The 23,427-nt window shown below is 37.6% G+C and overlaps 1 protein-coding gene across 1 annotated transcript in view; it reads left to right on the top strand.

The window, feature by feature from the left end:
• Positions 1-23,427, top strand: part of Ndufs4 (NADH:ubiquinone oxidoreductase subunit S4) — a 110,060-nt gene that overhangs the window by 31,775 nt on the left and 54,858 nt on the right. The window contains 1 exon segment of the mRNA NM_001025146.1: positions 5,462-5,540. Within this exon segment, the coding sequence (NP_001020317.1) occupies positions 5,462-5,540 (79 nt within the window).

Here is a 23,427-nt window from a genome sequence, read left to right as displayed (position 1 = left end):
GCAGGCTCTGAATGGGTGTTCTTTCTGCCTCTGTTCTAAACTTTGCCTCTCTATTCCCTCCCAGGGGTATTCTTGTTCCCTTTTTAAAGAAGGAGTAAAGCATTCGCATTTTGGTCATCCTTCTTGAGTTTCATGTGTTCTGTGCATCTAGGGTAATTCAAGCATTTGGGTTCATAGCCACTTATCAATGAGTGCATACCATGTGTGTTTTTCTGTGATTGGGTTACCTCACTCAGGATGATATTTTCCAGTTCCATCCATTTGCCTATGAATTTTATAACTCAAATAAATCAGTAGCCTTCCTCTACACAAAAGAGAAACAAGCCGAGAAAGAAATTAGGGAAACGACACCCTTCATAATAGTCCCAAATAGTCTAAAATACCTCGGTGTGACTTTAACCAAGCAAGTGAAAGATCTGTATGATAAGAACTTCAAGCGTCTGAAGAAAGAAATTGAAGAAGATCTCAGAAGATGGAAAGATCTCCCATGCTCATAGATTGGCAGGATTAATATAGTAAAAATGGCCATTTTACCAAAAGCAATCTACAGATTCAATGCAGTCCCCATCAAAATACCAATCCAATTCTTCAGAGAGTTAGACAGAACAATTTGCAAATTCATCTGGAATAACAAAAAACCCAGGATAGCTAAAACTATCCTCAACAATAAAAGAATTTCCGGGGAATCACTATCCCTGAACTCAAGCAGTATTACAGAGCAATAGTGATAAAAACTGCATGGTATTGGTACAGAGACAGACAGTTAGATCAGTGGAATAAAATTGAAGACCCAGAAATGAACCCACACACCTATGGTCACTTGATTTTTGACAAAGGAGCCAAAACCATCCAATGGAAATAAGATAGCATTTTCAGCAAATGGTGCTGGTTCAACTGGAGGTCAGCATGTAGAAGAATGCAGATCGATCCATGCTTATCACCCTATGCTTATCACCCTGTACAAAGCTAAGTCCAAGTGGATCAAGGACCTCCACATCAAAATAGATACACTCAAACTAATAGAAGAAAAAGTGGGGAAGAACCTTGAACACATGGGCACTGGAGAAAATTTCCTGAACAAAACACCAATGGCTTATGCTCTAAGATCAAGAATCGACAAATGGGATCTCATAAAACTGCAAAGCTTCTGTAAGGCAAAGGACACTGTGGTTAGGACAAAACGGCAACCAGCAGATTGGGAAAAGATCTTTACCAATCCTACAACTGATAGAGGCCTTATATCCAAAATATACAAAGAACTCAAGAAGTTAGACCGCAGGGAAACAAATAACCCTATTAAAAAATGGGGTTCAGAGCCAAAGAATTCACAGCTGAGGAATGTCAAAATGCTGAGAAACACCTAAAGAAATGTTCAACATCGTTAGCATAAGGGAAATGCAAATCAAAACTACCCTGAGATTTCACCTCACACCAGTGAGAATGGCCAAGATCAAAAACTCAGGTGACAGCAAATGCTGTCGAGGATTTGGAGAAAGAGGAACACTCCTCCATTGTTGGTGGGATTGCAGACTGATACAACCACTCTGGAAATCAGTCTGGAGGTTCCTCAGAAAATTGACATTGAACTACATGAAGAGCCAGCTATACCTCTCTTGGGCATATACCCAAAAGATGCCCCAACATATAACAAAGACACGTGCTCCACTATGTTCATCGCAGCCTTATTTATAATAGCCAGAAGCTGGAAAGAACCCAGATGCCCTTCAACAGAGGAATGGATACAGAAAATGTGGTACATCTACACAATGGAATATTACTCAGCTATCAAAAGCAGAGAGCAGTCTTAACATCTGCCTACATATTCTCTTGGCTGTGTCTCTCCTCCTGTGGTTCCAGTCTCCTCCTCTTCCCTTGAACTTTTCTCCCACCCATTCTTCCTTCTCGTCCAATGACAGACCTTGTTCAATCTTGTACCTGCCTTCACCTGTATGATATCGTCTTACAAAACCCTGCCCCAACCCTAACTCTGGGGTTCCTTTTTTGGAAGCATGTATTTTTTCTAGAGCAAAATATTTTTTAGCAAATGTAAAAGTATTATCTTCCAATTGAAATTTAATAAATTCTTTTGGAAATTTGGAACTAAAATATGCCTTAGTATGTGTGGATAAATATACCTATATTCCTCTTTATACATTAATTCAAGGTTTAATCATATTATTTTTTTAGATCACAAAGGACATTTCACTTTTGCGAGAGGCATTATATGTAAATTATTGTAATTCCTATAGGTATGCCTCTGCTTCCCCAATGTTAGAATTGAAGGCATGTACCTCCCAAATGGAAGGATTAAAGATGACCTATCTGCTGAGTATGACTTCTTTGTAATAGTAATCTCATAGGGTTGTCCTGATTTAATGTGGTTCTCCACTTCCACTTTTCCTTAGTGTTAGTGGTAAACTTTCAGGCTTTTCAAATGTGCAATCTATCATTCTTGCTGATTTCTTCTGAATTTGTTCCCTGGCATTTTTAATGTTAGTCTTAATTAAACATGATGCCAGTGTGTCCACTAGTTCATTATTTTCAGATATTTTGCTTCTATAAGCTACATACCATTTGATGCCTTTGCTAAGTTTTCCTAGGTTTTGCCATTTCCATTCATGCTTACCATGACCAAACATCTTTGCCATTTATTTTCCAGTTAGTGGTTTCCCATTTTGCTGATTGTACAGCTTAGAATTACATATGCACCGAGAACTGGGCATAAAATTTTTCCTTTTGCTTTCCTTGTTGTTTGTCTTATAGCCAGTAGTGCTGTACTGATCCTGAGGTTCCTTCCTTAGTATTGGCCACTCCATCCCCTGGTCTATAGCTGCCACTTTCCATTAATTATGGGTCCCTAAGTGGTTGATGATCAGTGTGTGTCAACCAAATGCTGTGACCAGTTTAGGCGTGGGGATGATAGGCAACTGAGCTATTTCCTCTTGTGGGAAGGCACAGAGTCCTTTGCTACCACATTCTGGTCACGGAGGAATTCAGATAGGTACACTGTAATACCTTTCCTTTATGGACTCTGCCTTTGAACAGATCCAGCCCATCATTGTAAGGGGCACTCTTATGATTATAGGGTAGTTGGCAATGACTGAGTGTAAGGTTCTCCATGCCTTGTACATGTCTAGATTTGTTTCTCAGAGAAAGAATATTTATTTTATATGTATGGAAAGCATTTGCACTAGAAAGCAAGAAGCCAATGTTGGAGAATTCCTTTTTGCTTTATGAAAGGTCCCCAGTTGCCAATTCATCAATAAATATGATATCCATAATTAGGGTATCATCTGGGTCAGTATTAGTCAGGGCTGCATGCACAAAGATGAGCTTATAGGCAGTTGCAAAAGCTATTTTGTTCCTGACTCCATTGGAAATTAGCTACCCTGTAAAGTAGGGTTTTATAATAATCTGTCTTTCTTTACAGTGAATCTATACACACGCACACATACAAAGTGAATTGTATACTTAATGATGGCAGCTGATATTTACAAGTATAGCTGGCAGAGATTTGTCCTTTGGGCAGAGAATTAAGATCAGTACTTCAGAAATCAGGAAATATGATCAGTATAGCTTCAAAAAGTGTTGATATGATTCTTACCGTTGTCTATTTTTGCTTTATACTAGGTGGCACTGTTAGGAGTGCCGGAGTAAAGATCTGCTCAAAATACTACTTTTAATCTTTGGGGCATATATTTAGTAATGGGACGTCCACATGAAATGATAATTACGTGTTCAATTTAAAAGATACTACCACATTATTTTGCACAGTTCTGTACTATCTTATAGTCTACAGATTCCAGTTTCTCTATATTCCTGCCAACGAGGATGGTCTGGTTGTACATAACCTAAAAGATGTGAAATAGCACTTCAATGTATTTTTGATTTATATTTCCCTGTTTCTTAACATTTTCATGTAGTTTTTGGTCACCTATAAATAGATAAATGCTAATTCAGATCCTTTTCTTGTTTTTATTTTATTTATTTTTTGCTACTAACTTTTTTGACAGCTTGAAACTATCCCTATTCAGTGAATTGGTCTTACCTGTTTAGAAATTGAGTCTTTATTGTCTTGTAAAAATTTTCTTCTTGCATTTGGGTTAAAATGTCATATAGTGTTGGTATATTCCTGAGGGTCAGGGGAATGCTGGCTATCGAGTCAGGCCTTGTGTTTCCAAGGCAGAGAGGATGCACTATCACGCCATGGTTGTGATGATTAATGCTGGCATCATAATTGACTCTGGCCATTTGTTGCTATACTAAATACTTGGAATTAGAGAACATTTTTCCTGACATTTCGAAATTTATCTAGGGAGTATTTATATAGCACATTACTTATACAATAAATATATATTATATATGCTCTTGTATCTAAGCAATTTTTCTGAAATTAAATTCATGAATGTATCATTTTAAATAGAAATTAGAATCCTGCTAGGCACGATGATTTAATTCTAGCACTCTAGAGACAGGGTTCTAGAAGTAAGGGTTCTTTGAGTTCAAGGCCACTGTGGTCAATATAGCAAGTTTAAGACCAGCCAGATCTATATAGTATAACTTTGTCTTAAAACAAACAACACCCTCACCCGACCCCACACAGATAACACTGGAAAGGGTTAGAATCCTGTTTCGATCTCATTGATATATAGCAAGTCTTAAAAGTTTTTTTCATGTGTAAAAGATTTTAGTTGTAGATTGGGGGAATGTAGCTGAATCTGTGGAATACCTGCATGCATGCAGAAAATCCTGATTTAGTCCCCTCTGCCACATAAACTGGCATGATGGTTTGGAGGTAAGGATATCCGAAACTCAAGGACATCTTTGTTTACATAGGGAGTTCAAGGATAGAGTACATGAGAACTATGTCAAAGGAAACAGAAGCCATGAAAGGGATTGATTTTGTGCCCATGTTACTTCCAACCACATTTTCTCTTTAATTTTTCATTCAGACCTTCAGTTTTGTGAACAAGATAGCAGACTGGATTAACAGCACTCGTTAAAATAACCATTCACATAATTTCTAATTGCTTTAAATTGAGTGAAGAAGCTTGTTCTCATAACTGAGGCCTCCCCTCCATCCTTCCCTGATGTCATCATTTAGGAATCGGCATTCCAGAACAGTTGGTACCGGTTTGCAGGCTTTCGCCTGCTCTTGACAGACTAGCCACTGTATCCTCATAGAGGGCAGTCCAGTACTTGTCATTGGTGGCTTGTTGTGAGAGTCTGTAGAATGACATAAAGTACTGCTTGTTGTGAACTGTCAAGTGAGAATTTGCCAAAAACCCAGCAGACAGAACTAATTGGGCAGAGAAAGGGCTTTTGTGCCATCTTCTCTCTCTTTCCTTTCCTTTTTATTTTTAAGAAGACAGATACTGTTAAAGCAGTGTGTTTATGTAAGTCTGTCTGCTCTCTCTCTTCATGGCTAGATCATCCTTTAACTTCAAGTCTCACACTGCAGGTTGTTGAACACATCGACATGGAAGCTGGCAGACGGCCAAACTCGGGACACCCAGCTTATAACAGTTGATGAGAAACTGGTAAGGATTTCCTCCAACATGCTGCTGTGATTCTGCCATTTGGCATGGTTTTGTATAATAGATTATTCAATATAGTGGTCTGAGTTTTTCTAGGAAAGTTATACACAAACCTTAAGATTTTCATAATAAAATAAAAAATTGAATATTCATATATAAACATCATATACAAATACTAAAAAATTAATGTTTCTGTTTTTGAAATACTGATGAATTGTAATAGGAACTCTTATTTTGAAATAATTATGCTGTTTAAGTGTTGTAAGTTACGCTATTCTTTAAGCTATATGATACCTATCAGTACTCTCTAAATTAAATATATTGGGTCTTCTTAGAACCACATAGTGTTATTATCACTGTGTGTTTATGTGTGTCCATATGATCATTAATGCATACTAATGAGTTAAGTTACAGCTAACAACAAATGAATAATAATCTTTTTTCTATCTTCAGTCTGTAAAATGTTGGCAGTTATCCTTTAAAAATATATTCAGACATAGCTTGATATAAATACTTATATTATACGGCAGCAGAATAGTGCAATGTTTTCAAGACTACTGGCACCAATGTCTAATAGTAGTGTAAGTGTGCACTTCATTTACTTTGTAGTTTACTATATGAATGGGAGTGTCTCCTAAAGACCTCCTCCTAGGCAAGCTTTCTACACCCAGCTCCACCCAGCATCACCAGTTCCTCTCCAGTGATATATGCTTTTATCACTTAACTCCGAACCTGTAAGCACAGTCCAAACAAGTCACTCTGAAATTTCTATTTATGCTACTAAAGATAACCAGATGTAGAAGTAAATAGAATACTTAATACTCCTTTAGTTTGGGAGTTCATGTCTCAGCTGTCAGGCTACCTTCTTTTTATTCAAATGATCTGTCAGACCTACCTGTGACACTACCATCACCTCGGTGTAGACCAGTGATTTCAACCTTCCCTAATGCTGCTTTGTTGCTACTTCAGTATGTGACGAATGATACGGCCCAGAGGGGTTGTGGCCTATAATTTGAGAACCATTGGTGTAGACAGCACCATGTAAATTACTGCAGTGATGTCATAATTGGTCTCCCCGTGTATTTTAATTGCCCGATTCATTTTCCCCAGAATAGTCAGAATAGATTTTTTTTTAAATGTTGTTTTCATCACCTCTTGTGTATAATCTTTTAGTGGATTCTATTGCCTAAATAGTTAACATTAAAATCCTGGTGGCCTTCAGGCCTTGCATGATTTAGTTTCTGATTTTCTGCCTAGGTTTGCTTTGTACTATCTGTTTGTAGAGTATCCTGTAGACATGGAACTTGCTATTCTTTTTCTTGCTTTCAGAGTTCTCCTCCCCCTATCTAGATGCTTCATACTAACCGTTTATTCATTTTAAAAATCATAATCAAATGGACATGGTTAGTCAAGAATAAAACAAACAAGGCAGTATGGAAGAGGAACTTCTCTTTGCTATCACGTGTTCTAATCCCCAGTTAATGACAGCAGCACTAGTATTCAAATTGTCTTTTTTAGATTTATTGATTTTATGTATGTGAGTACACTGTAGCTGTCAGACACACCAGATAAGGACATCGGATCTCATTAAGGATGGTTGTGAGCCACCATGTGGTTGCTGGGATTTGAACTCAAGACCTCTGGAAGAGCAATCAGTGCTCTTAACCACTGAGCCATCTCTCCAGCCCGTGTTTGAATTTTCTTAACCATCTCTTTGAAACCAGAGACTGACTTATTGTTATAGTGTTGTTTATTCAAGCTTTTTAGAGTTTATGAATGGTGTTTCCTGGTTTCTATTTACTCTAAACAAGCCATTGAGGACTAGTTTACTTATATGTCACAAAATCAGTTGTATATCACCAGTGGATTTTGTTCTATGTACATTGCCGCTAGTATTGTTATTTTCTGGAAGTATGCTGTAGTCTATTAGAAATCCCCCGAGTTTCTATACTTCATCACAGTTGTTGGAATAATATTTAAAAGGGGTAACCAAACCCCTAACTGAGACTTTTAGTTATTTATTTTTATATTCTAATTGTAGGCAACAAAATCCTGCTAGATTGTGTGTCTTGTTCCTCCACAGCTTCTAAAGAAGAGCTAAGTAGGAGCATAGTGAGAAGGCCACGGACTCAGAAGAGTGTTTACAAACACAGACTATTTGAAATTAATTATATTTGCATTTTGAGCAAAAAAAAAGATCATTATACATATATACTACATGTATGTATAAACATTCATGATTAAAATATTTTAGGATGTAAAGTAAATCACAAGAATATTTTAAAGGGTATGAAACTATCACTTTAATGTTGTCCTTATGTAATATAAAACAATTTATTATGCCAGGCACGGTGGTGCACTCCTTTAATCCCAGTACTGGGGAGGCAGAGGCAGACGGATCTCTTGAGTTCCTGGCCAGCCAGGAACTACAGAAGGAGAACTACAGAAGGACAGTTCAGGCTATACAGAGAAACCCTGTCTCCAAAAAAAAAAAAAAAAAAAAGAAGAAGAAAGAAAGAAACTGACAACAACAATAACACATTTATTAGATTGATATACTTTTTCTGTTTGTTTAGTTATTACACCTACTGTTTCTATATAATCTAGTTAGTTTTACTTAAAAAAAAAAAAAGGTTTACTTTCCCCCCAGAGAAATCCTACAAGGAGAATCCAGTAAATGAAACAGACAAAAGCTAAGTTGTTTGGGTGAGGATTGCAGGCAACATGAGGGAGGGCTTCTGAGGAGAATCTAATCCGCAGGATTGGGAGACATAGTCTAATCTTTTGCCTCTTTTATTGGACTGAACAGTTGCTTCTCTGACATAAAAAGTCTCAGTTAATTGACCCTCAGTTCCTTGGTAGGCTTCTTTCTGTTCACACGACTGATGAACCATACTGTTAGAAAGTTGTAAGCTGGTGAGGTAATACATGCCAGCAGTTCTAGCATTAAGGAGGTAGAGGCAGGACAATCTAGGTTTCAAGATCATCCTTGGCTCTATAGCAAGATTGAGATCAGCCTGACATTATGAGACAAAAAAACAAAAATCAAAGAAACAAAAAGGCTCTTTTTTAAGATGAAAATTTAGTCTTTTCAAACGAGAAAATTCTATACTTTTATGCAAGAAACACTTCATCTATATCTGTGCCATAACCAAGATTTAACTCCCAAGTTTTAAGAATAAATTTGTGGTACTAAACTTTAAACTAAAATATATAAAATTTCTAATAGATAAAGGAAGGAGGACCTCTTTGTAGCTTTGGATTAGACAAATGATGTTTAGCTAGCACACCAGAAATGTTCAATTCATGTTTTTTTAAAGTCATAAAATTGGACTTTTTGCACAATTGAAAGTGTGCTTAAAAGCAAATGTAGGACAGGGCCAGTGAAATGCTCAGTAAATAAAGATGCCTGTCACCAAGCCTGGTGACCTGAACTTGATCCTTGGATCTTATTTAGTAAAAGGAGAGAGTTGATGCCCACAAATCCTTCCATGATTGTCACCTGAAGCTGTGAAACACATAAAAATACACCCACATATTCACACACAGACATTAAATGGAAATGTAACAAAAACTTAGTTATGGACCTTAAGGGGAAAAAAATGATAAAACAAGACACATAAGTAAAATTATTTGTTAAATGTATTTAATGAAAATTATATCCAGAAAATATATTCATCATTTATGCCAGTTTCAAAGGGTATATGCTATATAAAATTCTATTTATTTGATATTTTAGGTGTTGGAAAACTCTTAAGAATAAGAAATTTATTAGTGGTTAGCAGGGCTCGGTGTAGGTCAGGAAGAAATAAATCTAAAAGAAATGAGGAAATTTTGGATAGTGAAGTAACTGTTATTGATTGAGATGGTCCTCTAGTCAAGATCCTCTTGTCAAACCCATATTTCTATTGATTTGTGAAGGAAACAACAAGCCATAGAACTATACTGTAACAGTAGCACATTTTCCTGTTTGCAAACTGTCTGTTTTCAGAAGGGGTATAGAGGTCACTTCTTAATTCCATGTTAATTGCTTTTTTGAAAAATAACTATGTCCATTGTTCTAAGGTCTTCCCAAGTAATATGTAGGGTATGCTGTTTTCTATATGTCAGCCTTTTCTGTATATTCAGTTTGCTGCCAGCTTTTTAGCCTGTTAAATTAAGGTTGTCTTAAAGGATGGTCTGTGGGTGTTCATAAAAGACTTCTTTAGATGGTAATCAAAGTGAATTATTTTCATAATTACACCATGTGTATTTGCCCTTCTCACTGTGTTAACAACAGCCCCCCGACCCCCACCCCCCAAAAAAATCCCTAAACAATCAATGGGATAAGTCATTACATTCTTCTGTTCTTTGCAGTTACAGTTTGAAAAATATGAACTAGCTTCTGTAAAGAAACAGTGAAACAAATTAATTTTAAAATTTCAACCCTGTGTACACATCTTTTTATGCTCTAAGTAGCAAAACAAAAGCATTTGTAGAACTTTTCTGCTACTCAGCAGAGCACAATAGTTGTCCTTAGGAGTAACCCTGTGTGCAGATGGAATTCACCACTTTTTATGGTACAACTTTTAACTGAAACTGCATTAAGATGACAGACTGACTGTGGTTGTTATGTGGTCAGTAGTGGTGGCACAAAGTTTCCTGAAATTAACTTACTAACTTCAAGAAATGTTGTTCTTGGTGAACTTGAGCTTCCAAGTGAAAGAATTCTTTTTTCTTAAAGTCCAGCTTTGTTGTGCTTGTGTGGATGTCTGTGTGCGTGTAAGTGTGTGCTCCTGTGGGGAGAGCTGACCAGGCTGGGAGTCAGCCTCAGGTGTGGTGCTCACGGCTGCCTACTTGGTTTTGAGATGCTGTCTTGCTAATCTGGCACGCTAGCTGCTGGAGTCCCAGGAATCCCCATCCTCACCTTGTTTCAGCTGAAATTACAAGTGCTCAGTCATGCTTGGCATTTAACATGCCTGCTGAGGAACCCGGGTTCTCTTGCTTGTACTTTACCGACTGAACCACCACTCCAGTCCTGAAAACGATATGCTTCTGGCCTTATTAAATTTGATGCCCTTGTAGCACTTTTTGCCTATTTAGTGTGATTGGAATTTATATTAACAAATGTGATGTTTTAAAATTATGATGAAATATGTTTGGAATCTGTGTTTGGAAATATTTGTATATGTATACATATATACATACATATACATATCTTGAGTTAGTAGAACAAATTCATGATGAATCATGGATAAAGTTTTAAAGTTTAAGATAATAATGAATTATAATCAGATATGAAGCTATTAGAACTATTGAAGAATTGGTTTTTCTGATTAACGTTTAATGAAAATGCATTGTTTTCATGTACTGCAACCAGAGTGACATCCCATTAGAATGTATGAACTCATTAGATGTCAGAACTCATTCGCCAGCTTCAAAAATAAAAATGTACCCCAACTCAAGAATTTGTTACACTTTTACTGCATTAGAATTTATGACAGTAAATATCTCTAGCTACAGCTTGTATAAACAAAACAAACACCATTGGAATTCCAGTAATATTAAAAAGTCTAACAGAATCTTGAGATAATAACAAGTCATCCCTCTACGTCTTCTTTCTCTTTGAGTGAAACAGCCCAGGACTTTGAGTGCTTTTCTGTAAGATCCTGGTAGTTTACCAATGATGCCCTGTAGTTACGCTTTAAATGATGATGCCAGTGTTTCCTGAGCCATTATAGATGTGGTGCATGCAGGGTGTGGTGGCAGGTATTGCCTGTCTTTTAATCACAGCACTTCTCCTAGGACTACTTGAAATTTAGCTCTTACATATCCTTGTGGAGATTTTATGGAGAGCTAGAAGCTCATCAGATTTTATGTGGACTGTTCCCAAGTCAAGTGTCATTTCTTTTAGCGTCAGCAGAGACTTGATGATTATTTGTGACTGTTTGCAGATTCAAGTGAAGCTTTTTTTTTTTTAAACTTTTTAATTCTTAATGTGCAGAATCTGCTGCCTAGGGTATAAATGAAGGAATCTGTATAGCGTTTTGTGAATGTTAGGATAATAGGTAATTTTTTTTTCTAAGTATCATTGTGTATTGACAATATGCACTCTGTCCGTAAGGCACTGAGTGTAACAGAGGAGAGTCTGTTAGCATTGCCCTAGAATAAGAACGGTCTCTCACTTGGGAACATACATAATGGCATTGGTACAGAACAAAGTCTCCTGGGAGTAAAGTTGTTTCCCTGGATTACTATTATAAAGAATTTTATATTACAGTGTGGTAAACATTTAAGGATAACTCCTAAGAATGCTTTTGGTTGTTGTGTATACATTTCTAACTCATCTTTTCACTAATGAGAATTCAAATATCAGATATGCTAAATATTCTAAAATAATCTTATAAACTTACATTTAGAAGCACAGTTTTTTAAAAAAGGTTTTTGTGGGTTGTACCATTATTATTTCAAGATATGTGGTGCCTATTACAGATCAGAGGGAAGCTTGCAGACAGATGCTTTGCCTGTGGCTTTTCCAAGTGGAGGGGCTGGGCCTGGAGGCTGGGGAAGGAGTGTCCTTGTGTTTGAGTTTTCTTGGAAGGGCAAGTTCTCCCCTCTGCACGCCTCCCCAGCTGGGTTGCCTTCAGTACATTTGATGAATATGCATGTCCAATGAACGTGGTCCTTTTATTCTTCCTATAACTTTGCAATAGAGAGAAGGTAAACTTGTAATGTTCTTTTAAGATTCTGAGTAGTAGTTCTCCCTAAATAACCAGAGCATGAGTTACACTTGCATACAGTACACTTTTAATTGCTGTTAAATCAAATTAGTGTGCATTTTATTTTAGTGCACTGACTGCTTATTTGTCAAAAGTTAAGTTAATTTACCCCAGTAAAAATTGGACTACAAAGATAGAAAAGGGATCCTTACAGAGATGCAAACCTCCATTCTTACTGAAAGTACTACAAAGTCAGCTTGAACGGGTGGTGTTAGTAGATTAGTTTTATGAAAAGTCTGTTGGCTGTCATCATCCCTTTGCTCAAGGTGCTCACTGAATGTTGTCACATGCTACTCATCTTCTGGTGAGATGAGCCAATTTAAGCCAGATTAGATTATATGAAAGGCAGATTTATTGGGAAGCTGCTCTCTGGCAGACTTCACTGGCCCTAAAGAATGCGGGTGGGGAGAAAGAGAGTAAGTACAGAGAGCAGAGGGAGAGGGAGAGAGAACATGAGCAAGCAAAATGTCTGCTTTATATAGGGAGGAGGCTCTGGGGAAAGGGTAGCCCAGCAGGGTATGCCTTGTAGGGACTGAGGGATGCTGGGAGAACCTGAAGTCTAGTCCATTTTGATATGTAAGATGTACACTGTAGTCCATTGCCCCAGATCCGAGACCAAATAATACTGACATTTGAAATCATTTTCATTTATGTGCTTAATTATTTTGTCCATAAACTAGTTAATACTACATGTTTTTAACCTTTATGAAGATATTATGGTTATTCATGTATCTCTAAAGCATATTAAGTAGGAAGCTTTTAGTAATTTATAAGTCCAGCCCCTTTTCTTGAGAGGATAGAGAAGGGCAGCTGTCATTTCAAAGCTCTCTGGAAAAATGTTTTTATAGTATAATGCTACTAATGTAAAAATACTAGCATTTTGGACAGTTTTAGATGCCACTATTATTTTTATCAGAAGTAAAGTACGCATGAAAAATAATCATTGTTAGGTTTGATCAGTTGTGTTTTATTAAGTTCTTTCCAAATTGCCATAACAGAGCAGTTCAAGATGATCATTACTTAGAATAAATCATTGCTACTTGATAATAGCCACATGGTACTAGCAGCAGTCTTAGCTGGTAAGATTTTAATACTGCTGTTTTAGATGTATGTAAGCAGCGACTTATTTCAGTAGAATTTTTTGTTACTTTAATTGTCTTAAATATCTTCAATTTGTTCTAAAAAAATTTTCATTGAATAATCTTTTTTTGCAAACCTTCAAAAATAATGCAAGTAGATTTGCTATATAAGTATTTGTAGTGTTATTTTTTCTTCTTAGGTACTATAAATTCTTGATGAAATTTATAAACTTAGATTTACAACTTACAAGTAAGTGACCCATACAAAAAGATAAACTTCAGTGGAAGGCTTACATTTTCTTTGACTGTGTCCCCCACCCCCACCGCAGGGGTCAGCTTTCCTCTGGAGAGATTACTTCTTGTTGAGATGGCAGCACTATCTCTGTTAGATTATGAGCAGTGTCTGCAGTTGGCTTATGCAGCCTTCTAGCAGCTCAAGTGTCTGTTTTGTCTGGACTTTACTCACACACATTCTTTTGCAAAATTTCAAGGCTTTAGTCTGGAGCACTGGGTCAAAGAATATTTCTCTTTGAAGGGGAGACAGGATTTTTGTTTTTAATGTTTTATTCACTAAGCAGTATTTCATTTTACATCAAAGAATATCAGTCTTTGTGAACCTATTATGGTGGAAGTTAAACATGTGGGTTTTTCTTTTTCTTTTACCAAATATAATGTTGCTACAACTAAATAGGATTGCTCAAGATGCATAAATAGGACTATTAGAATTAAAATGTAAAGAAAAGGCATTGGCTGGCCATAAATGTTACTTTGCACTATCATTTATATTTTGAGAGAGTATAGTAATTTAGAGTGTACTTCCCTGTGGGCTGTTACCTAAACTACTTAAAACAATGAGTAGCCATGAAGACTGAAGAGATAGTGGTTATAATTCTAAGGAAGTGAGTTAACCACCCTGGGTCAGGCTCCTTAGTGTTATAAATATGTGGGCATAACCACAATGTACAAAAGTGTATGTATTATTTTGAAAAATATCAAAGACTCAAACAATGAGGCATCCTTTTACATTTAAACTAGAAAATTTCTGTACTGGTTGCATGGGTTAGTTAGGAAATGCTAATAATCATAGAATGCTATGATTATTTATTTATTATGTTATAATTTTTTAAGATTGTTGTATTTCATGTTTGAATCACATGATTTTATATATATAAGCATATACATTAATAAAAATGGTTTATGTTTATATGTAAAACATGCAGTGAAATTTATTGAAAGTTTGTCTAAATAGAATTAAGGCAAAAATATTTCTACTCTTGATGGCATAACAATTTTAAAGCAAGTGTAGCTAACTTGTACATTTCACTTAATAATGATCATTAAGGCAGAAAGTTTATACATAAAATTTTTGCAGATAAGATTCTCTATATAAATGTAGAACTTTTATTTCCAAAATATGTTTCCAAAAATGTCATTCTAACATATCATTAGGCTGTATGAAAGTTAAGACTTTTGAAATGTTACAAAGGAAATAAATGTGAAAAATAATAGCCTTTATATAAAGACAGGAACCATTAAAGCTTACAGAATAGCTATATTAAATTGCTAGAAGAACAAAAGATCTTTCATCTACAGTGTTCAGCCATCCCTATTATCTGTGATTCTTCAGCAATTAAAGCAGATTATTTTCCTCTTTGTTCCTACTTAGAACACTTGAACAATACTGAAGAATTGAACTGACTGGAATGTTTTATCTTACAAAAGCTTTAAAGTTCTATGCACCAATTAGCAAAATACAGTAAAGGTTTAAACTGTTAATAGCCACAACATGGTGAATGCATAGACCTGTAGTACGTGAGGTCTGTGTAACAGCTTCTATTGTGGTCTCTTGGAGAGTAACTGTGTCTGTTCTTTTCTTACTTTACTACCTGCTGTGTATGGGAAGTTTGAATAGTGCTGGACACTTGCTTTTAAGAATTTCCAATTCTTGCATGTTATTATATTGTCACTTTGGCTCTCATTAAGTTAGGGTTGGTAATATTTTATTTATTAGGACTTATATAAAGCTTATTTTGCTATTTTCAAGACTATTGTAGTGTGAAAATACATATCAGTCTGTTAGTAACAAATCCAAAGTGTTTGTGCTGTCTGTTATCTCCTTGCAGCAAACTGCTTGTCCAATAGTTTTCATTTAGCACAGTATAACCAACCAATAAGTGTTTGTTCTTTCTTTTTAAATAAGTATTTGTTTTGCTAATTGGTGCATAGAACTTTAAAGCTTTGGTGAGATAAAACAGTTCTGGTTTTAGTTTAGGATTTTGCTTGGTTTTGATCTCCTTGATAGTAGAAATACTGTGCTTTATGGTAAGCTTTTTAAATTGGCCAGTTTGCCAGATTGAAAAGACTTCATCTAAACTACCACTAGCTTGTTAAAAGATTTGTGCCCGTCATTTTGTAGTATAGTCTTAGTAAAATTTGGGGTAGAAGGAGGTAGAAATATGGATGTAGCATGTTTTGGTAACAGTTATTTTTCCTTTCTATGTTATATATCCCAGGGAATAAAATGTAGAATTAGAGCAAAAGAAGAATAAACACCTCAACGTTTGAGGCTAGCAAACTTCCTTGTTTAGGGTTTTTAATTTTATATGACCCACTCTTTGCTTTAATTCTCGTCTTACAAATAGTGCCTACAACACTACAGGTATAAGAACTTTTACAAAATGGGTCTGTTTTTAAAATTAGCAATGATGTGGAGGCTTTACTCTGGGGAATGTGCTGTGTCCCTAAAACTGCCTCTTTCTAAGCCACACTTTTCTAGAAATGTGCGAATGGGCTTTTGGTCAGTTGCTGTTTCAGGTTAACACTCTAAAGGCTTAAGTTTACTGAATGTTAGTTAATGAAGTCTTCAAACTTTTTTCATACTTCCTATTTAAACCATTTTAGTTTTTTTTAAAGCAATACACCATATACAGACCCACCAAAATCTAGGCTGGGGTTATTAATTTTAAGATAAAGAACCATGAAACATATCTATCTACATATATGTATGTATATGTATATATGTATATTTTACTGAGTATACATTATAAAACAATCTTATCAATGAAAAATAATTTAACCCAATTGAACCATACCAGCTAGTTGACACTATTGGTCCCCAGCCATTTCCTCTGTCTGCAGTGCTGCACATAGATCCTTGTCTGCCATCGTGGCAGTGTCAAAGTGTGCTCCTTGACGGCCTAGTTCAATAACCCTCACCTCTCCCAAACAGGCTGCTCTGGGTTTGACTCCTAATTGAATTCAGATTTGACATCCAAAGAGTTAAAAACGGGTTTCTAGTTTGAATACCATAAACATATGTATTCAGAAATTGCAACTCCTCTAGCTGCCTGGTGGTTTTCAAATAACACAGTTCATAATTGTTTGTGGAGATGCATTGAGCAATTTCTAAAATATTAATTCAGTTTACTATTGAATGTCATGTCATGAATGTGTTCTGGAAGCTAACTCTGAACCGTATTCCAGGCCCTGAGGATACACTGGGAAAAGGGCCTCCTTCCATCTTGGACCCCATCTTCCCTGTTGTAAGCATAGGACAGCTTGTTAATAACCAAATGAGTTTCAGAGATTAAAGAATCTTACAGAAAACAAAATAAAATCAAAGCTGGATGGTAGGGTAGAGAGTAGCAAGAAGGGACAAGGGTTATTTAAATGGGCAATCAAGGAGTAAACTAAAATCTAAATGGTGGTGAAGAACCTTCTAATGAAGGTCTAAAGGAAGAGCATTTCTGATATAAGAAATGGCTAAAGGTTAAAATGTAAATGAGCTGCTACTAGTCAGACAGAAGGGAAACCATCATACACACATGCACTTACCCCAAAAGGAAGTTAGTTAATCAGATTTTGCAAATAGATAACAAGGAAAGTAAGCTGCTGCCCACCAAGTAGAGGGTGACAAGCCCCCAATACATTTAGACTTTGAACCTTGCTCAGCCAGTGGCCTGGCTGCTGGGTGGTTGTAGTTGTCTGTCTTTGTCTTGACTCTGTCCTTCTATGTGTGTTTTGGAATTTGTCTCTCTCCATACCTGTCTGTGTGCCTACCCCCCTTTGCTATCGAGACTGCCCCTCTTTGACTATTAACTGACAATCATTTCTCCCTCTCTGGCTGGCTGGCTGGTTACCTTATTTTCTCCTCTTTCTCTCCCATTGAGAAGCCTTGAGTTCAATTAGACAGCTATTGGTTGTCCCCAGAATATAAATGCCACTTGTTTTCTTGGGGATATCAGATATTGCCATGCTGGTCATTGCTGCTGTTGATAGGCAACTGGGGCAACTGGGGAGGACTATTGATTGCTTTGTTCCCTGGGCAGCTTGTGAAGCACCTTCAGATACTGTGAGAGCCAATCCTCAGAGAGGCGCTTCCGGATCAGTTTTAGCTCAATTCCTCCAAGTCCTATATCCAAAGTATGTACCCTCAAGATATGGGAGGCACCCAAGGTCAATGGTAATAGTCTGTATTGTTTTGAGAAGTCTTTTTGAGTTCCTTGACCAGCAGCTTAAAAGGAGGTGTCCCGTGCCTAGGGCTTTGCTAGGTAATCTATGCTTCTTGGGAAGAGCATTTTCATCCCACTGGTGGAAGTGAGAGCAGGAACTCAAACAGGGCAGGGACTTGTAAGCAGGAACTGATACAGAGGCCATGGAGGGTTACTGCTTACTGCTTGTTCCTCATGGCTTGCTCAGCCTACTTTCTTATAGCATCCAAAGCTATCCTACATCAGTCATCAGTCAAGACTTGTATACATGCCTGTCTGGCGGGGGTATTTCCTCAAATGATGTTCCCTCTTTTGAATGATTCTTTTGTCAAGTTGATATAAACCTAACGAGTACACCCTCCCTACCTTCCTAGTTAACCCCCCCTTCCACCTTCCCCATTTCTCCTGCCATAGCACTTGTGTCCTGTCCCATTCTCATCCATTCCATGTTCCTGTTTTCTTCCTGGTTTCCACAGTAGTCCAGGTTATATATCCAAATCTATATAATTCAAAGGTAGGATCCACAAATGAGAGAAGACATGCAGTGTTTGCCTTTCTGTGTCTGAGTATGTAGAATATACAATATGTAGTAAGTGCATGTAAGTATATATGTCTATGCATATATAAATATGCTTATAAATATGCATGTTTATACACATTTAAAATGTATATTTTCTAGATCTACCTGTTTTCTTGAAAATTTTATTATTTCATTTTTCTTTACACCTGAAAAAGATTTCTCTCTCTCTCTCTCTCTCTTTCTCTCTCTCTCTCTCTCTCTCTCTCTCTCTGTGTGTGTGTGTGTGTGTGTGTGTGTGTGTGTGTGTGTGTGTGTGTGCGCGCGCGCGCCATATTTTCATTATCCAGCCTTTACTTGAGTGGAAATGTAGCTTGTTTTTAATTCCATTTAATGGCTGTGGTGGTTTAAGTAAGAATGGTTCCCATTGGCTCATATGCTTGAATGTGTGTTTCCCAATTGATGGACCATGTAGGGAGGATTAGGTAGTGTGGTCTTGTTAGAGGAGGGTTCCAGTAGCCTAAGTAAAACCTTACTATGTTGTGAGATTGATCTTGAACCTTTGCTTCTCCTATTTCCCAGTGCTTGGGGGCGTGAGCTACATGCTCAGTTTATACACTGCCAGGCATTGAACCCTAAGGCTTCATGCATTCTAGGCACACATCCTGCCAACTGAGCTACACCCTAACCTGATGATTTCTTTACTAATATTTAGTGACTTTTTCCTCTTTCAGCCAATTTTGATTTTAGTGCACTTTATCATGTATCAGAATAGATGACAGCTATATGTGACTTCTATTCACTGACAGATTGACGTCTGTCCTTTGACTATTAGTCTGTGGGTATCTTTATCATGTCTGATTTTGGAAGCAACAGATAGTTGGATATAATTTTTTTAGTATAGTCAGCAAGTCTGAGTCTCTTTTTGGTGAGTTGAGTCCATTTACATTTAAGGTTATTAATGAGAGGCATTTACTATTCTTCTAGCTTTATTCATTGCATTTCTGGTTGGTTACATTATTTGTTTTGTTTTTCTCACCTTAATATTAGAGATGTGCTGGTTCACTGTATTGGGCATGGTGGACTTTTTAATATCTAGCTATCCATGTTTCAGCTGTTCCTTAAATAAAGTTCCTTGTCTTTTTTTTTTTTTTTTTAAATTGCTGGGTGATGGTGGTGGTGCATGCATTTAATCCCAGCACTTGAGGCAAAGGCAAGCAGAGACCAGCCTGGGCTACAGAGTGAGTTCCAGGATGTCCAGAGCTACACAGAGAAAACCTGTCTCGAAGAACAAACAAACAACAAAACAAAAGCAGTTGGAGCTAGTTTAAGATTTTACAATTATTAATTGGCGGGGGGAGGGGACTGGGCAAGGCACAGCATAAGTGTGGAAAGTGTGGAAGTCAGAGAACAATTGGAGGACTTGGTTTTCTCCTTCTGCTGTGTGGGTCCTGGTTGTGGAACTCAGATCATCAGACACATCCTTTCCCCAGTGGGCCATCTCATTGTTTCCATAAAGTTCTTCCTGGTAGGTACTATCATGATGCAGACTCTTCCTTCCTCTGTGTATAGTATTCCTTTAACTATTTTCTTCAGTGTTGGCTTGATGGTCACCAGTGACTATAGTTTGTAATTGTCTTGAAATGCCCTTATTTCTCAATCACTTTTAAAGGCTTGTTCTTCAGATTTTTGAAATCTTGATTGTCATTTATTTTCATGATTTGAAATTATCATTCTGAGCCTCTCCTTTTTCTGAGGGCTACTGATGAGAGAAATGTTGCGTTCACCTTTGTTGTTGAGTTAACCTTTTTCCTTATAGCTTTTGTTCTTTCCTTGGTATTTTTGACATTTTGGTTACATTGTTGAGAAGTTTTCTAGTCATTGTCTGTTGAGTTCTAAATGCCTTTTGTACTTAGTTGTTCATTTCTTCCTCTAGACTTGGGAAATGTTCTGCTATAATTCCATTGCCTAGATTCTCTATGTCTTTAGTTTTTATCTGAGTTCTGCCTATACTGTGGATCTTTAGCCTGTATTCTGGAGTTCTTTGACATTGTGACCATGGATCCTGTCACCCATGCCCCATTGTTTTTCCTCAACTGTATCCTTCGTCCCTGACACTCTTTTGTGGTCATGCTTTCCAGTGTGTTTTTATTTCAATCATTGAGTTTTTCATTTCCAGCATTTTACATTTTTTCTTATTAAAAATGTTCTTTTTGCTGCTGACCTTTTCATCTCTGTTGCTGATTTTCTTTCTTTTTTTTTTTTTTTTTATTAACTTGAGTATTTCTTATATACATTTCGAGTGTTATTCCCTTTCCCGGTATCCGGGCAAACATCCCCCTCCCCCCTCCCCTTCCTTATGGGTGTTCCCCTCCCAACCCTCCCCCCATTGCCGCCCTCCCCCCACCAGTCTAGTTCACTGGGGGTTCAGTCTTAGCAGAACCCAGGGCTTCCCCTTCCACTGGTGCTCTTACTAGGATATTCATTGCTACCTATGAGGTCAGAGTCCCGGGTCAGTCCATGTATAGTCTTTAGGTAGTGGCTTAGTCCCTGGAAGCTCTGGTTGCTTGGCATTGTTGTACATATGGGGTCTCGAGCCCCTTCAAGATCTTCCAGTTCTTTCTCTGATTCCTTCAACCGGGGTCCTATTCTCAATTCAGTGGTTTGCTGCTGGCATTCGCCTCTGTGTTTGCTGTATTCTGGCTGTGTCTCTCGGGAGAGATCTACATCTGGCTTCTGTCGGCCTGCACTTCTTTGCTTCATCCATCTTGTCTAATTGGGTGGCTGTATATGCATGGGCCACATGTGGGGCAGGCTCTGAATGGGTGTTCCTTCAGCCTCTGTTTTAATCTTTGCCTCTCTCTTCCCTGCCAAGGGTATTCTTGTTCCCCTTTTAAAGAAGGAGTGAAGCATTCACATTTTGATCATCCATCTTGAGTTTCATTTGTTCTAGGCATCTAGGGTAATTCAAGCATTTGGGCTAATAGCCACTTATCAATGAGTGCATACCATGTATGTCTTTCTGTGATTGGGTTACCTCACTCAGGATGATGTTTTCCAGTTCCAACCATTTGTTGCTGATTTTCTTATCTATTTCCTTGACTCTTCATCTATTGCTAGCTTTTCTTCTTAGTCCTGAATTGAACTCATCTATTTGTTTGCATCCTTTTTGAGTTTTGTACCAGTGAAATTTTCATCTTGAGCTGTATGTGGTTCGTTGTCTTTGGGTTCATGAGGTAGTGGGTGAGTTAGTCTTATGGTAGCCCTGTTGCTTTGCTAGGTTGTCCTCCCATGTGTCTTAGTGAGGGTTTTACTGTGTGAACAGACACCATGACCAAGACAACTCTTCTAAGGACAACATCTAATTGGGACTGGCTTACAGGTTTAGAGGTTCAGTCCATTATCATCAAGGCAGGAGCATGGCAACATCCAGGCAGGCATGGGGCAGGAGGAGCTGAAGTTCTACATCTTCATCTGAAGGCTGCTAGTGGAAGACTGGCCAGACAGTTAGGATGAGGGTCTTAAAGCTCACACCGAAGTGACACACCTACTCCAACGGGATCACAGGTCCTAATAGTGCCACTCCCTGGTCCAAGCACATTCAAACCATGACACCAGGTACTTGGATATATCTTCCACTTTTATTCTTGGTTTTCTATTGAACAGCCTACTCCTCAGACTCAATTTCTAATAAATCTCAGAGAGAAAGACAAACTGCTAAACTGCAATATCAAACAATCAAGATTTAGAAATACTCCAACAATCAATGAAAGCCCACCCTGTCTGTCATCAATGACAATACAGTAGAAAGTGGCAAAACTAAATTAGGATGTACTTTGAAATAAAAATTATTTAGGGTTGACTAGGAGGCCAGCAGAGGAAAAGCAGGATCATGTCAGTGAAAGAGGAAGGAGGAAAAAGAGAAGAACAGGGAGGTTGAGAAAAAGGAACCAATGATTTACCAATAATGAAAAAAAATTGAAAACAAAATTTGGTAACTGTAAGAAGTAGAATAAAAAAATAAAACATAGTTTGTAAGAATTCCAGAAAAAGTAGAAAAGAAAAAGAAAGCAAATGGGGAAACCCAGAAAACCAAAAGGTTGCCCAATAATTGAAAAAGTGAACACATTTTGATGACTATATGAAGAGAAATAAAAAATGAAAACATAAAAGGTTGGGGTTCTGTTTGGTTTTATTTTGCTTTTTAAAAGTTGGAAAGGTCTAGTAAAAGTGTAGCAAAAATGGAAAGAACCCAGCTGCCCTTCAACAGAGGAATAGATACAGAAAATGTGGTACATCTACACAATGGAATATTACTCAGCTATCAAAAACAATGACTTTATGAAATTCGTAGGCAAATGGTCGGAACTGGAAAATATCATCCTGAGTGAGGTAACCCAATCACAGAAAAACACACATGGTATGCACTCATTGATAAGTGGCTATTAGCCCAAATGCTTGAATTACCCTAGATGCCTAGAACAAATGAAACTCAAGACAGATGATCAAAATGTGAATGCTTCACTCCTTCTTTAAAAGGGGGACAAGAATACCCTTGGCAGGGAATAGAGAGGCAAAGATTAAAACAGACACAGAAGGAACACCCATTCAGAGCCTGCCCCACATGTGGCCCATACATATACAGCCACCCAATTAGACAAGATGGATGAAGCAAAGAAGTGCAGGCCGACAGGAGCCGGATGTAGATCTCTCCTGAGAGACATAGCCAGAATACAGCAAATACAGAGTCGAATGCCAGCAGCAAACCACTGAACTGAGAATAGGACCCCCATTGAAGGAATCAGAGAAAGGACTGGAAGATCTTGAAGGGGCTCGAGACCCCATATGAACAACAATGCCAAGCAACCAGAGCTTCCAGGGACTAAGCCACTACCTAAAGACTATACATGGACTGACCCTGGACTCTGACCTCATAGGTAGCAATGAATATCCTAGTAAGAGCACCAGTGGAAGGGGAAGCCCTTGGTCCTGCCAAGACTGAACCCCCCAGTGAACGTGATTGTTGGGGTGAGGGTGGTAATGGGG

This window comes from Rattus norvegicus, chromosome 2 (genome assembly GCF_021556685.1).
Source record: "Rattus norvegicus strain SHRSP/BbbUtx chromosome 2, alternate assembly SHRSP_T2T, whole genome shotgun sequence".
Lineage (NCBI taxonomy): Eukaryota > Metazoa > Chordata > Mammalia > Rodentia > Muridae > Rattus > Rattus norvegicus.
The sequence above is the reverse complement of the archived record's forward strand: the minus strand, read 5'-3'. Positions and strand labels throughout refer to the sequence as shown.